At 36.9% G+C, this 14,481-nt stretch overlaps 2 protein-coding genes across 5 annotated transcripts; one reads left to right on the top strand and one right to left on the bottom strand.

Moving 5' to 3' along the window:
• The first annotated feature begins 205 nt into the window (after positions 1–205).
• LOC132913681 (nuclear autoantigenic sperm protein) lies at positions 206–14,458 on the top strand. Of its 2 annotated transcripts, none has more exons than XM_060972184.1 (3): positions 206–451; positions 12,368–13,093; positions 13,325–14,458. In XM_060972184.1, the coding sequence occupies exons 2-3, from the start codon at positions 12,368–12,370 to the stop codon at positions 13,979–13,981; spliced, it is 1,383 nt and encodes a 460-aa protein (XP_060828167.1). In that variant the 5' UTR covers positions 206–451; the 3' UTR covers positions 13,982–14,458. The 2 variants fall into 2 exon arrangements, with proteins under 2 accessions (XP_060828167.1, XP_060828166.1); XM_060972183.1 differs by lacking the exon at positions 206–451 and adding an exon at positions 9,650–10,035.
• LOC132913684 (uncharacterized) lies at positions 982–10,850 on the bottom strand. 3 transcript variants are annotated; one of them, XM_060972189.1, is made up of 5 exons: positions 10,706–10,850; positions 8,685–8,909; positions 4,136–4,243; positions 3,603–3,740; positions 982–2,866 (listed from the first exon to the last, which is right to left on the bottom strand). In XM_060972189.1, exons 1-5 carry the CDS (start codon positions 10,782–10,784, stop codon positions 2,607–2,609), a joined length of 810 nt encoding a protein of 269 aa, XP_060828172.1. In that variant the 5' UTR covers positions 10,785–10,850; the 3' UTR covers positions 982–2,606. The 3 variants fall into 3 exon arrangements, with proteins under 3 accessions (XP_060828172.1, XP_060828173.1, XP_060828174.1); XM_060972190.1 differs by lacking the exon at positions 10,706–10,850 and adding an exon at positions 9,183–9,277; XM_060972191.1 differs by lacking the exon at positions 10,706–10,850 and adding an exon at positions 8,989–9,007.
• Positions 14,459–14,481: the final 23 nt, after the last annotated feature.

Genomic DNA, 14,481 nt, shown 5'->3' with positions numbered 1-14,481 from the left:
TTAAATAATATAATAATTTAAATATAATAATATAATAAATAAATAATTATATTAAATAATATAGTTGAAGTGTGTATATATGATCTATATGTTTGATGAAATCAAAATATTACATTATCTAAATCAATCGTTCCCGCCTAAAAGACCAAATGGCGGTAAAATAAGTACACATGCGTAGTCGAAAGTTCTGTTCACATTAGTGCAGGATAAATCGTTGTGCTCACGATGTGCTTGACGCTTGTACAAGTTGTGCGCGTGCCGGTAATAAACCGTTGTTTGGTATAACGGTCATTCCGTTAAATCTTTGCGTCTTTGTACATAAATTTACTTGTAACTGTTTAAGTAAAGTTCGTGATACTCGGAGGATCGCGTGCAACCCACAAGGAACATAGTGAAAGCGTGTCCATCGTTAAAAAACCGTCAAACGTCCAGTAATTCGAACTGAATCAAGGTATGTATATTTTCTTTGTGTTCTACGTGCATTAACCATATTTTTCTCTTTTCCTATAAATTGGCAAACGTTCGTATGAATAACCACGTTAAAAAACGAGATATTTCGTATACTCGAGAAAATAAGATACTGTTAAACAGATTTATCGAAGGAAATAGTAACGTAACGCATAGTTTATTTTTATACGTACATTCTTAGTACAATGAGCTCACAGTTGTACTACTTTTGTTGTTTACCGCGGCACAAAATTATAATATGTTAAATCTACGTACAAACATGTATGTATGTATAGGTTGTAATGCAACCATGTCCCGCGTTACATATACCTGTAATGTCTGGTCACGTGTTTTCGTATTCAAATAGCTCATATATACGGAAACTGACATTCTATCTACTTGTATTTGTCTCATCGTGAGTCACGTTTATGCAAGCATCGTTTTTGCGAAACATAACCTGCCAGTCCACGATGTAAAAGCGTAATTCTTTAAGTTGTGCAATATTGTAGAGGTTATAAATGATAAAAACCTAAAGAACAAGGATATCCTTTATTTATACATAGCTTATTCTTTTATTGCATGTATGATACATTAATTTCAATGTAACAAATAACAAGGATCAGGTAAAAAATATGACAATCAAGAAAATATTATCAGAAAAATGCGTTTCGTTTAAATAAACACTCGGAGAATAGTTTTGCAAGCGTATATATTCGTCTTTTTTTCCTTTTTAAATCATTTTATCATTGAACTAGCAAAACTTAGTCTCCGGGTATGTAGGAGATGCTTTCATTTAAAGCATCTTTATTTTGTTTCTTAAATCTTAATGGACGAATTGCAATTCACAATCCTCTGTATATGATACATTTTGTTGGCATAATTCCTCTTTTGTTTGCTATAACAAGTCGTAGCAAAAGCTAAATTCTTGCAAACACGCATATCGTTGCTTGTATTGGCTCGAACAAGTTTACTGCTATGCTATGCATATTACAAACATGCTTATCTTTCTAATTATAAGGCGATCGAATTATGCTATAGGCAACTATATTACATTACAATCTGTATTGAAATATTTAAGCAAAGATCAACAAATATTGTCTCAGCTTCTACAACACACAAAAATATTCTTACTTCAAATCAACTCTCACATAAATTTAATCATATTAATTGTAACTGTACAAAAATAAGACCATATTAGAAGTATATTAAAAATATGTCTAAAAAGACAGACTAGAAACAGTAAGGTTTCTTTACTCGTACAGTAATTGACTAATCTGACTGCAAATCAAAACTGAGGTAAACGTGTACTCTGTTCTACTTATCAATGAATAATACTTCTTCAGTTCAGACACCTTACTCTCCTCCCACACACATTATCTCATTACTCATGTACCTGTAAATATTTTACTTTATAGTAAAGATCTATATGAAAAGGGGATCTTTGAATTATCTCGATAGGGCAATAAATTTGTGCAAAACTTTAAAGATTTGGAAACTCAAAGATACAAGAGGTATTACTTTAAAGCTTGTACATCCCTCTTGAACATATAGTTCTTCACTCATCCGTGTATATTTTCTTTGTCAAAGACTAGAGATTGTTAGATAAATTGTACAAAATGTTGCATATAGAAGGTTTGCCAAAAATTAGGCTCCTTCCATACCTTGCCATACTTTAGACCGGTCCAAGTTAGTCCCATAAATTTGACAAACACTATGCAACACGCATTACCTGTTGATAAAACAAACTGCCTTCGAGGTGGTCATTTTTGACTCTGATATCGTTTCTGAAAAAATACTCTCAAAATTGTCTCAATGTCGTGTACCCTGTTTCCATTACTCCCAAATGTCAAACTTCCACCTATATGCTAAAGCCTTCTTACTTTACAGACTGTGAATAACAACTTGACACAAATTGGTTACTCCACACAATGAAAATTCCATAGCTCACAAAATAGTTCATGGTATTGAGCTGCCCATCAAGCTGACTCACTTTCTAGTCAGAATAAATCAGAAACTACACAATCAACTCCTGTGACCCACTTCCCATCATGGATGAATGCAATCACCTTTGATTTGAAACACGCTTAAAGAGGCGACGACATCGAAACGCTATATTGTAACTTTTGGAAACGACTTTAGACCTCGAAGGCTTCCCACTGCTACGCTATCATAGCAGCAATAGGGCTGAAACGCATTATTTTGCTGAGCAAGATCCATGCAACCGAGGCAAGGGCGCAAATTGTAACGCCACCCCATCCGAAGTCCATGCTCCAGGAGCTGGTGAATCGTCTGGCCTTGAGAACATTACGGGGAACCGGTCCACCAATTACACCATCCTCAGGGCCGTCGGGTATTCGAGTTCCCCGATCCTGAGCTCTCTTGAAGTGAATTATCGTCAGGGTGAACAACGCGAACGTGGCTAAAACAATTGTTTCATATTAAAAGGAAACTTCTCCTTAATTTAAAGCAGATGATTATCATTAACATGAAATAAATATATAAATGAATAATTTTAGGAAATTTTGAATAAGTTAAAAAAAAAAAAGATATTTATCTTTATATGGGTGATGAAATTCTGTAGCAAGCAGTTTTGAATTTTTTAAAAGGAAATTCTGGTTACAAAAGATTTAATTGAAGCAAAGGAGTACAAAGAAAAATAGATTCTGGAGTGTTTGGAAACGTCTTATCGGAGGTGAGAGGTATTTGCCTTTTATCGTACTCAACGGCGACCACTAATACCAAGAGGGAAGCTCTTTCGTTGAATAAGAAAATATCTTAATTATTCATGAAAAGTTATTGAACTCCCGATAAAAATGAGTTGATTTCGTGGCACAATCGAATACATAGTTCAACAAGGAAATGTAAATTGAATTGCTTGTGATTATCAGTTTGTAATCTCATTTCTCACACCTATTACTTTCCAAAAGCAATTTTTCGCGTTTACCATCGTCGAATAAAGAGCTTGAAAACTTTTTAACAATGTACTCCTCTCTTAAAACAGCTTATTTTGCGGTCGACTTCCTAAGTATGCAGAAATCCTTTTGCGGTTACCAGGTTTCCCGCAACCACGATGCTCCACATCGATCAAATTTATTCGGTTAATGGCGATTAACACTTTAATGTCGCTTTAAAAGCTTTCTTGGCAACAAACTCACCTGCTAAAAGATACATCACACCGGTAATGAGGACGGCCGATATTTGGTGTCTGCAGAGTCCAAAAAATCCAATGAGAACTGCTGTGCCCAAGATAATCAGACAGACTAGAGAACAGGAGATACTCAAATTCTGCATCCCTATGAAAGAACATGAATTTCTATCATTTAGAAAAATATTGAAATTATTCTATGAATCGTGTTAAATATAAAATCTATAGAATCTTCGATGCACTTTACTAGTATCATCAAAAATATTCGTCAGTTATTAGAATTTTTGAGGAGTAAATAATTCAAAAGGAAGAAATTCTCTCTCTTTTGAATGAAATCAATTGAAAAATTGTAACGTCTCGACGGCAAGTAATCTCGACCCAAATGTCGCAGCTATTCTTTCTTCTCTGCAAAACATTGGAAGCTACACTGTATCGATTTAATTTTCAGTCGCCGTAAATAGAAATCAATTTAACGAGGGTGATCACGTCACAATAATCGTGGAGGTAAAGGAGAGAGAATAAAAGCGAAACAACTATACTCACGATTCTGCCAGGCGGCGCGGATCTCCTCGTGTACTTCGTCAGGCGTCAAGTAGTTAATGCACCTCCCTTGCGGAAAACCTACCTGACCCAGTAGTCGTATTTCCTCCTCTGAAACACGAGAAGTGAAAAAAAGAAATGACGTCGTTTTCACGCTGTTCCTTGCGCGACGTGGAACAAAATTGTGAACGGGGTGGATTCCGCTGGTTTTCACTTTTATCCTTACTCTACTCGGCTCGATTTTTAATTAAACGATCTTTAAAAGCTTTCCTCCGTGTGGTGAAATTTTGATGAAAAAGCTTGGAAACATTAAATCCCGTATTTTAGCTTAAAGAGTATCAAATTGGAGAAAATTTCACTGAATTTTTGTAGCTCTATGTTTATTATACATTTTTGTGTATGCGAAAACTTAATTATTTAATTTGAAAGAACCTTTATTAATTTTTTATGTATGCCCTAAGATTTAATTGGAAACTTGCTGATTTCACGAGTCGACAGTAACAAAATAACTTGTAATAAACTGGAATCGATCATTTGGAAAAAAAAATGAAAATACAGAGTTGGTGCTGCAATTAGGTACACGCACTGACCTTAATTCAAATAGAAACAATAAAATTTTGTATTCCCATGTGGAGAGAGTCAGTTTACACAGATTTACGTGTGATCGGTTAACTCGATACTGGAAATGAGTAGTCGAATTAAGTCTCGGGGTCAGGAGCGCTGAATAGTTGGAGCGTGAGATTCGATATCAGATGCCGAATACTATCGGCTCGTTGGAGAGGATGAACCTGAACGTGGATTTCCGTGAAATGTCAGGAAGACGGGGGGTATAGAAGGTCGTGGAAACTTGGAGAATTGAGCAATAATAAATCCTGAAGCAGAAATAGATCGATCCAAGTTCAGCGGGTCTAGGTTGGCTGTGCCTTCTCGTGTCTCCTCTTTCATTTGATAAACTAGCAAAAGGGTTCCAACATAAATTTGATAACGGAGATTTAACACGTGATAAGACAGACAACAGATGAAATATCATTAATGAATTTCAGTATATGCATTCTTTTAACAAAAACATTTCAAGGGTTACTCTATTGGATTTCAAAGATTACTATATTTACCAAACAATTTCTAGAAGTATAGAATAATTTCAGAATACGCAGGTCAAGAATATTAGATTGATTTTCATAAAGACCCAGTGTATAAAGCAGAACCAGTGCGTCGCCTGATTTAAACAGCAACGTTCCGTGCTTGGCGTGACCAGAAACCATCAGAGGAAGTTCTCCAAGAGAAAGAAAAAGAAATCTGAAGGAACAAATTACATAGGCATACATTTCCGAAGGTCAAGTTCATTTAATAATAAAAAGCCATCTCATTAATCGTAAAAGACTTACTAATTTTGTTTTATGAAATTAATATTTTTCAAAATAATCTTTTTTTCTCCTTTTAATGTTTCCATCTTCTCACATACAAAAGCTTGTAGCGCAAAGAACCGACGATCCATGAATTCAAATACTTCATACCGTAAAGCTGCTTCGACTTGGAGTAGACGATCGAAATAGTAATCGCAGCCTTTCCAATTTTCCCTTGTCCCCGATGTGGCGAGAAAATTAAACGTTCAAATCATACAATCGACAATGAAGGTCTATCCACGCGGGCAAAAAGAAACACGGCCGTCAGGAGCAGAGAAATGTTGGAATTTCAATTCTGATGTTGGACTTTCTTCTCAATTAAACCTTTTCGACGGCAACAAAGACCTGACGACGAGTCGATGAAACATCGAGAAACAAGGAGAACCGATTTCGTTATGCTGCGTTGCAATTTTCGGTACTGCGATGAATCGTCGTGGGAAGAAAAGAGTGTATGGAATTTTTTGTTTAATGAGATTGCTCGCTAAAACATAAAATAATTGCATCGCTCATTATGGAATGCAGACGTAGAAATTAATAATAAAATTATTGATTTCACGAGCTGTACCGATAAGCGAAAGACCAATTATCTCTTTTGTCATCGAAGACGAGCAACTATGCATGTCAGAGAATGGTAGAACGATTTTTCATAAATTGAGTCAAGTGCATAGGTGGTTCTTTTTATAAGCTTTTTTCTGGCAACGTTATACACTTTCTCGTGATAAGATTATACCGTAAAGATAGGCAGACGGATCTTATCGTATTTTACGATAACTGTCTCGCGATTGTAGCTATACTTTCCGAGCTAAACGAAAGCAAAACAAGTCGATACTAACAGCTATCGATTTTAATGTTTATTGTGAGTAATTGTACTTCGTGATAATGTATTTTGCATTTTGCAAATATATTCCATGTATAATATTTCCTGCGCTTCGTAGAATATTTCCTTGATTACTTCTTTTATGAAATAGAATTTTATTTAATCAAAGGACACAGAAATCCGATTTAATTTGAGTTATAACCCGTGCTGGAGCTTCCATAATATCATATTTGGTTCGTTGTCTGCGTCACACCCTTTCGTACTTTGCCACAATTGACTTTTTCCAGAACAGTTCGTCCATCTTCCTCCAGAAAACGACCGAATTTCTGTCTCTGGGTCTAATATTTTCCTTTGGATTTTATCAAACTACTACTGTATTTCTCTGCTTTTTGCAGAATTAGAGAGAATAAGGACACGTATACTACAGGTGGTCAGGAAAAATACTGACAGCTTGAAAAAATCTAACCATCCTATATTCACTCCTGGTATCTTATTTTTGTAATATCGACGTTTCTGTGCTACAGTTTTTTTAGTTTTTTATTCTTGCGCTGTTTTTTTTTTCTCGCTAGCTTTCCTTTTTAATATGCTCGTGCTACTTTCTTTTTACTGCTATAATTTACTTTCCTAATGCTCTCGCGTTATTTCTTACTCGAAATTCCTTTTCAATGTCTTTGTACTGTCTTTCCACTGTTGAAATTTCTTCCTTGGAGAGTTCAGTTGTTAAAATTTGTCCACTCTCTTCTTTCTGATAAAAGACTTTTTATAAAGTGGTAGTTGATAGCAAGGAGTACGTTTGAATACTTTTGCAGCCACATAAAGTTAATCTTCCTTGAAAAAGTTTCACAAAAGTGTTCGTGAACCTAGACCAGCAGCATTTAACGTGAAGTAGCACTTGATTGCCGACGAATGTTTGCAAGTAATTTTTAGTAACGTACATGAGAATATGCAATAATATATTTCTGATTTATTTTATATTTTTACCCTATATACATATGATGCGTACCAATCGTTGTAGATACTGTATCTTAATTAGGAAATATTTAATAAATTAATTTCTGTCTGTTAGGATATTTGGAATTTCTATTTGTCGAACACATGCTGCAGTGAGAATTCTATATCTCAGTTAGGACTGCATGATGTATATACGTATTAGTGTTATAGTAATCTCCAACGAAAAAGAATGTTGCACATATTACCCTTGGTTAGTATCAATCAGTGTCATTACTGAAATTCTTTAATTTGAAATCTCGTTATATCATGAAAGCTACTGTAGCATACGGTATCAACATTGAAATGGTTCCTCTGATAAAATAACAACAAATACATTCACTCTAACACATTTACATTTTTATCTAAATTACAATAAATCGAGCCACTTTGCATTGAAAAGATAGCTATTTCCAGAACTAGAACTTTTTCAGATATTTCCAAAATTATCTATGCTTGTTATTTTACATTTGCTGTATCCACTATTCTATTCTCTTATTATGGGACGAATTAAAAGTGAGAAAGAGGCATCGAACCGTCACATTTCTTAATTATTTTATTACCACATCGACCTATCATTTTTCGTTTCTTTTGGATGTAAGATTTAGCATAGTGAAAGTGATTGGCATAAACTTTGGCGAAGGAACGTTCAAGATGTTCATGGTCACGGTATTCCTAGTCAGACAACACGCTGTTTCAGATCATAATCGACTGGTCGATACCTTGGTCAGAGTCAAGGTGGTTTCCACCTATAGAACGTCGTTCATACAGAACCGCATCATCGGAGATACGTCGGGACGATTACACATGTATGTGAAAAGGTGTGTGTACATCACTGTATCATTGAAAATTCACGGTCGATCTCAGAACGTTCGAAATAAAGCTGTTTTAAAGAACTATGTATTTGAATTTTGATCTGCGAAAACTTGAAGATATTTTTAAAAACATAGTAATATAATTGTTTTATCGGTGACGAATTTTTCGAACGAGATTCGTGAACGAAACTTATTCAGAAGCTAAGACTAAATTAAAAGATCTAATAGTAGGCGTAGTCTAAAATATCTGTGGAATTTTTTTATAACGTCAAACTATTTTCTGCGTTGTAAGAAAATACCTGTTAATCAGGAATGAACTCACTGCTTTACTTTGAATTTTATTTATTAAATCACTGTGTTATGAAAGTCGATCTAATATTATAATTATTTTCTTTAATGACGTATGTCTGTTCGTTAAACGTTCCAAAATTCTCACTAGACTGTGATGATAAAATAAAAATTGAGTTTTCTCTCAGGAAAAATCTATAGTCGAGGGATAATCAAAATCCAACAAATCAGCCGGTACTCACCAGTGAGGGAGACGCACATGATCCAAATTCCGCCGTACATTGGTACAAGGAAGGTAGCTCGTCTGCTAGGATGATGATTTCTGTGACCGGGAGTTTGCTCTAGCATCGCCACCTGTCCATCCAAGTACCATTTAAGTGTAACATTCGCGTGGGTCAAAGCCTCCTTGTCCCAGCCAACTTCCTCCCAGTGATCCGACATTATGGCACCACACAATAATCCGGTCGCTGGAACAGATACGAAACACGACTCTCTATATTCAACGTTGTATATCGACGTTCCTCTGCGCAAGAATGCCCTCGTTACTTTAAATCTCCTCGATTCTACGATCAACCTCTCGGCAATGTGCATATTGATAGAAGGAAAACTAATGAATTTTAACAGCAGCTATCATTTCCAATGTTTTCGCGAATTCTCAAAATCCTCTTAATGCTTGTAAAACCTTTGTGATCTCGAAGATACTCGCAAGTAATGTGTTCTAAATTCTTTCAGATATTTACTTTGTAATGGAACATCTGAGTGAAGATTTTTTATACGGGTTGATATCTCAAGCGTGCGACTATGTACTGGATGATATTACTATAAAGAATAAACTTGATTGGTGATGATTGTTTCGTAACAAAAACACAATCAGTGTATAGGATAGCCAATTACCACAGTATGATAGTTTCTGCGTGTCATTTGACCTTCCGAAGAGGCTAACTGCAATGCTGGTAAAACGCCGGAATAATTTTCCTATTGGATGCGGTTAGGCTTAGTCTGTAGTTATAGTAGATACCGTATTCTGACGAATATATCGAAACAGTGAAATATATTTATAGATTCGTACGAGTGTATTCATTTTGGTCTTTAAACGACTCATTTGTCGGAACAGCAATTTGTCAGAACACGCATCCACTGTAATCGTAGACCATCAAGCGGTAATAACTACAATATTGTTGCAACAGTTTCTGTCATAAAAAGTGAATCTCCTATATTTAGGGAGATACAAGAAGATTCTACGACGTTCGTCAGGATTGACGGCAGTAAGCTTCGCGTTTAACGAGGAGCCTTGAGAGGAGCGTCGTTTTCGCGCCATGGCAAAATTGCATGCTATAGGATATTTCATTGCATAAGAAAACTGGCGTGAGCAAGAGCCCTCGAGTATACTAGAGCATAGGAGCACTTCTCTGGAGTGACCATTCCTCTCTTCTGAAAAAAAAATGTACGATACAATGAATTCAACCGGTGGTTGTTGACCCTTCTATTAAGGAAGCTTTTAGGCGAACAAGAAGGAACATTAATAAAGTATACGAATACGCGAGAGATGATTAAATAGGCCTGGATGAAGTGTTTATGGAAGCAAGTCACATGGTACGACGATGATGTAGTACAATATACGATATACGTAAAACAGTCTACATATTCATACATATACATATTTTTGTTAGATTACACTGTTTGGTGCGTCTTAATGTTACGATTATACGGAAACATGCGACTAAAATTGCCAAGAATAGATGTTATTAGATCGGGAACGATAGAGCATCATTATCCACGTGCTTTACCACTTAACATCCGCCCTCTTAATATACACTTTAAATATCGAATTAATCGATGCACCATTGAAAACGTACACCGGTATCAATTAACGCGATAGAACGAGGATGAATCTACATATTCGTTGAAACTTCTCCATCAGTCACAGTATATTTTTACACATCTTCGTTTATCACACAGACTAAGGACACGACAAAAACATGTTCTCGATTATCATAGCGTTTAAATCATGCCCCATAATGGCCCGCAGACACGCTTCTCCGGATCAGCTGATGGTTAACAAATAGGTCTGCACAACACGTTCTACATCGTGCAACGTGCGTCTAGGAAACCAACCGCGGAAGCGAGCCAACTTATTAGATTATTCATTACGTAAGATGGATTTTGTCAATTGAGCCGGTTTAAAGGATCGTTCGGACGGCCCAAACAAAAACACGTCGAGCGAAGGAAAGGAGAGTCGAGCACGAGGAATCGTATCAATTACCTGCGAAAGTGAGAGCCAACGTTGCAACGAGGAAAATAAGACGTGGAGCTGGGGCCCTGGGTACACGGGTAGGCTCCATCCATGCAGGTGGTGCCCAGGGCGACCGCTGGCAGCCCACTGAAAGCCGCACAACCGTACCGACAGTTGCCAGTTACGCACTGACCAATCGACACCCCCGGAGCTCGTGGTGTTTTCGGTGACTCTCCACCGCTATGAGAGGGCAAACGATCAGCACGCCCTCTCCGTTCTGCGTCGAAGCGCACGAAAATCGACCGACGTGCCATCCAACCAACCACCCCACCCGGATGCTGCGGACAACCCACTCTGGTGACTCTCTCCCTTGTTCCTCTCCCTTCTTCTCTTGTTTCCTTTCATTATTCTATTCTTCTTCTTCTTCTTCTTCCTCTTCTTCTTCTTCTTCTTCTTCCCCTTTGCTCGTTCTTTGATTCGATGCACTCTTTTCTGAATTATTGTTCTCCTTCTAGGTGGTACTACTCTTGACAAAGTTTGTTAAAGACGATGATGGTTCGCCGCAGTGTCGTTTTTTACTACTGTTTCTTTGAACTGTGAAGAACTCTTTCTTTTAAGTGTGATGCTTGAAACAGTCTTTCTAAGATAACTCTTTTGAGAAAGGATGCTTTCATAGTAAGATTGTAGTTGTTAAAGGTTTAATGACGCGCTTGATATCGGATGTCTCCTTGGGAGTTTTAATGTTAAATTAAGCTTCTTGCGAAGCTGGATATAATTGGGATACCTAACTTTCTTCTAGAATTATGTGATACAGAAACTTCAGTAATATCTATTACTAAGCACGGATTATACAAACTTTGAACTAGGAACAAAAATTGCGTGACCGCAGGTTGTGGAGCTAGTAGGTCGCAAGAAGTCATTAGCATCGACATTGCATCATTTCACGGAATTCTGTTATAAAAGTGGATCTTTGCTCATTAGCAGGTTGTTTGCAAGAGAATTAGGAAACTGCGATTGTCGCTTAACGAGCTGCTTGCCTACCATTGTTCTAACGTTAGTAGTACAGTATTCGATATTTAAATGCCTTACTCTTATCTGAAACATGTTCGAGTTGCTCACGCGCCACTCAGTTACAACTTGCTTACTGTCAAGTCGAATTCGTGCGACGTTCTACGAGATTCACCTATTTATTTAGTCAACGTTGATATTAACTAGGAATATATTGCTGTGACGGTAGATATCATTTGCGTAAAAAACGCGACACGTATCGCGCGTAGGTGGAATATTCTGAACACGTTTTAATTGCATTACTTATATCGGACCATTCTCGTGGGCGAATAATCGAAGAATATTCTTTTATCAAAGTCTTGATCATCGATGTGGATCGAATGTTGGAGAAATCACATTTTATAGGAACGCATTTTTTGTGTTATGTTTCTTTAAACAAAGAGTAAATTTTATGCAAATTCATATTTTTAAAAGATCCAAAGGCAAATTTGCATTTAATCCTCTAAATATTTAATCTGAAAGATTTATTTTTTGCGTATTTAAATTTTTCATAAATGCATAAAAATCGTAATCCACTTGGAAAACAGCAACGGGAAAAGATCAACAAAACATTTAATTTATCAGGTATAATCATATTATGCGATAGCCATAATTAAATAAGTAACAATGCGTCTGGCGTTGCAGATGGCCGACGTCGCCGAAAACGCAGCCTTCACTGACCCAGCGACCGCGATCTCCCATGGTAAACGGCATCTCTTAGTTCGGGACTATACCATGGCTGTAACCGCATTGGCACAGGCATGTCAACTGCTTGTCGAAAAACACGGAGACACCGCTGACGAACTTGGCGAGCCTTATTTGCTTTACGGTCGGGCTCTTCTTGGTTTAGCGAGAGAGGAGGCTGGAGTGTTGGGTGGCGGAGTGCCGGGCTCAGAAGAAACTGAAGAAGACGATGAAGAGGACGAGGAGGAGGCTGAAGACGAGAAATTGAGCAACGTTGACGAGAAGGAAGAAGAGGAGAGTGAAGAGCACACGGACAATGGGGCAGTCAACGAAGCAAAAGAGAAAACTGCCACCGAAAACAAAACTGAAGAATCGGAAGTTGAGCAAGAACTCAAGAAACCGGAAGTTGACGAAAAAGAAGAGAAGGTAGAAACGAGCAGTGAAAAAAACGAAACAGAAAAATCAGACTCTGATAAGACTGAAGATAGTAAGACAGCGAAACAGACGGTCGAAAAGCCAAAAGAAGATGAGGATGAGGAGCCTGCGGCTGACTCCAGTAAAGATACAAGTAACGCTAATGGACCTTCTTGTTCAACTGAACAGAATGGGGTTGTCAAGGAAAATGGAGAAAATGATGGTGAGGATATAGAAAAGGAAGATGAAGAGGATGAAGTCAACAATCTACAGGTATGAAGATTGTTTAATTTAATTTTCTTCTTTCATTGTTCGTATATGATTATATTAAATTATTACATTGCAACACATCTTGTAAAGAAACTTACCTTCCTTTGTTGTTTATTATTGCTCATTGCGTAATTTCAAAAGAAATTTAAGCAATTGTGTTAGATCCTCGTTTAGAAATGTCTTCTATCTTATAAAACCTCTAATGAACAACAAACATTTGCCCTTAAATTAAAGGTTGCCTGGGAAGTGTTAGAACTAGCGAAACTAGTGCTGTTAAAACGTGGTCAATCCGGTTGGAAGTTACTGACTGATGCATATCGACTCCTAGGAGAAGTGGCCATGGAAGGGGGGAACTTTCAGGGTGCTTTGAACGATCTACATCGATGTCTGGAACTTCTGCAGCAGATTGAGCCGCGAGAGTCAAGGGCGATGGCCGAAATCCATTATCAGCTTGCATTAGCTCATTCCTTGGGCAACGATTTTGACGCCAGTATCGAAGAATTTAACAAAGCTACGGAATTGCTGGATTCGCGTATCAAATATTTGGAAGAAATGAAAGAACCTCCCAAAACGGACGATTCCTTCTATACGGTAGAAGGGGAGATTCAAGAATTGAAAGAGTTGCTCCCAGAGATTCAAGAGAAAATCTCAGATATGAAAGACTTTAAGCAGGAAGCTTGCAAACTCGTCATAGAAGGTATCAAAAACAAAGTAGCTGGTGGCTGTTCGAATGGTGCCGGACCAAGTGGTAGCAACGAAAGTTCTGCACCTAAAGTTCAAAAACCTGCTAGTGATATATCTCATTTGGTGCGTAAGAAACGGAAAGCCGATGAATCAGAGACAGAAATTATGTCGCCATACAAAAAGCCGACGCCGGAAAAAGCTGTTTGAATGAGTTTGGTGCATCTGAAATGTTTTTGGTACCTTGTTGCTTCGTTAAGCGGGATGAAAATTTGAGGGAAAAATTTTTATCGAAGATGGAATTTTTAGCGTTGGACCAAAATCAGATAAAAATTGGCTATCCCCGTGGAAAGACTTTGTATACCAGAAAGGATGTTTTAATAGGAATGGGTAGAATATACTAAATTGATTCTATTTTTTTTTTTTTTTTTTTTTTCGTTCAATAATTACAGTTCATGTATTGTTTGAAAATCTATGTATCTTATTTCTTTCTTTTTCTCGCTATTTCTGTAATTCATGTATTTATTCTGTACCTAATAAGGAATTTGTATCAAATAAGTTGATTATTACATCCAAATTATCATAATTTTTTACCTCTTATTTTCTAGGACATGCTAAAAACATTAGAACATAAGGCTGTTTATGTATAAGTCAAATTAATAAACGTTAAATGCTGATTTTTCTAAATGTGTTATAGCTATGGAACGTTT

The sequence above is a fragment of the Bombus pascuorum genome, chromosome 13 (genome assembly GCF_905332965.1).
Source record: "Bombus pascuorum chromosome 13, iyBomPasc1.1, whole genome shotgun sequence".
NCBI classification, from domain to species: domain Eukaryota; kingdom Metazoa; phylum Arthropoda; class Insecta; order Hymenoptera; family Apidae; genus Bombus; species Bombus pascuorum.
The sequence above is the reverse complement of the archived record's forward strand: the minus strand, read 5'-3'. Positions and strand labels throughout refer to the sequence as shown.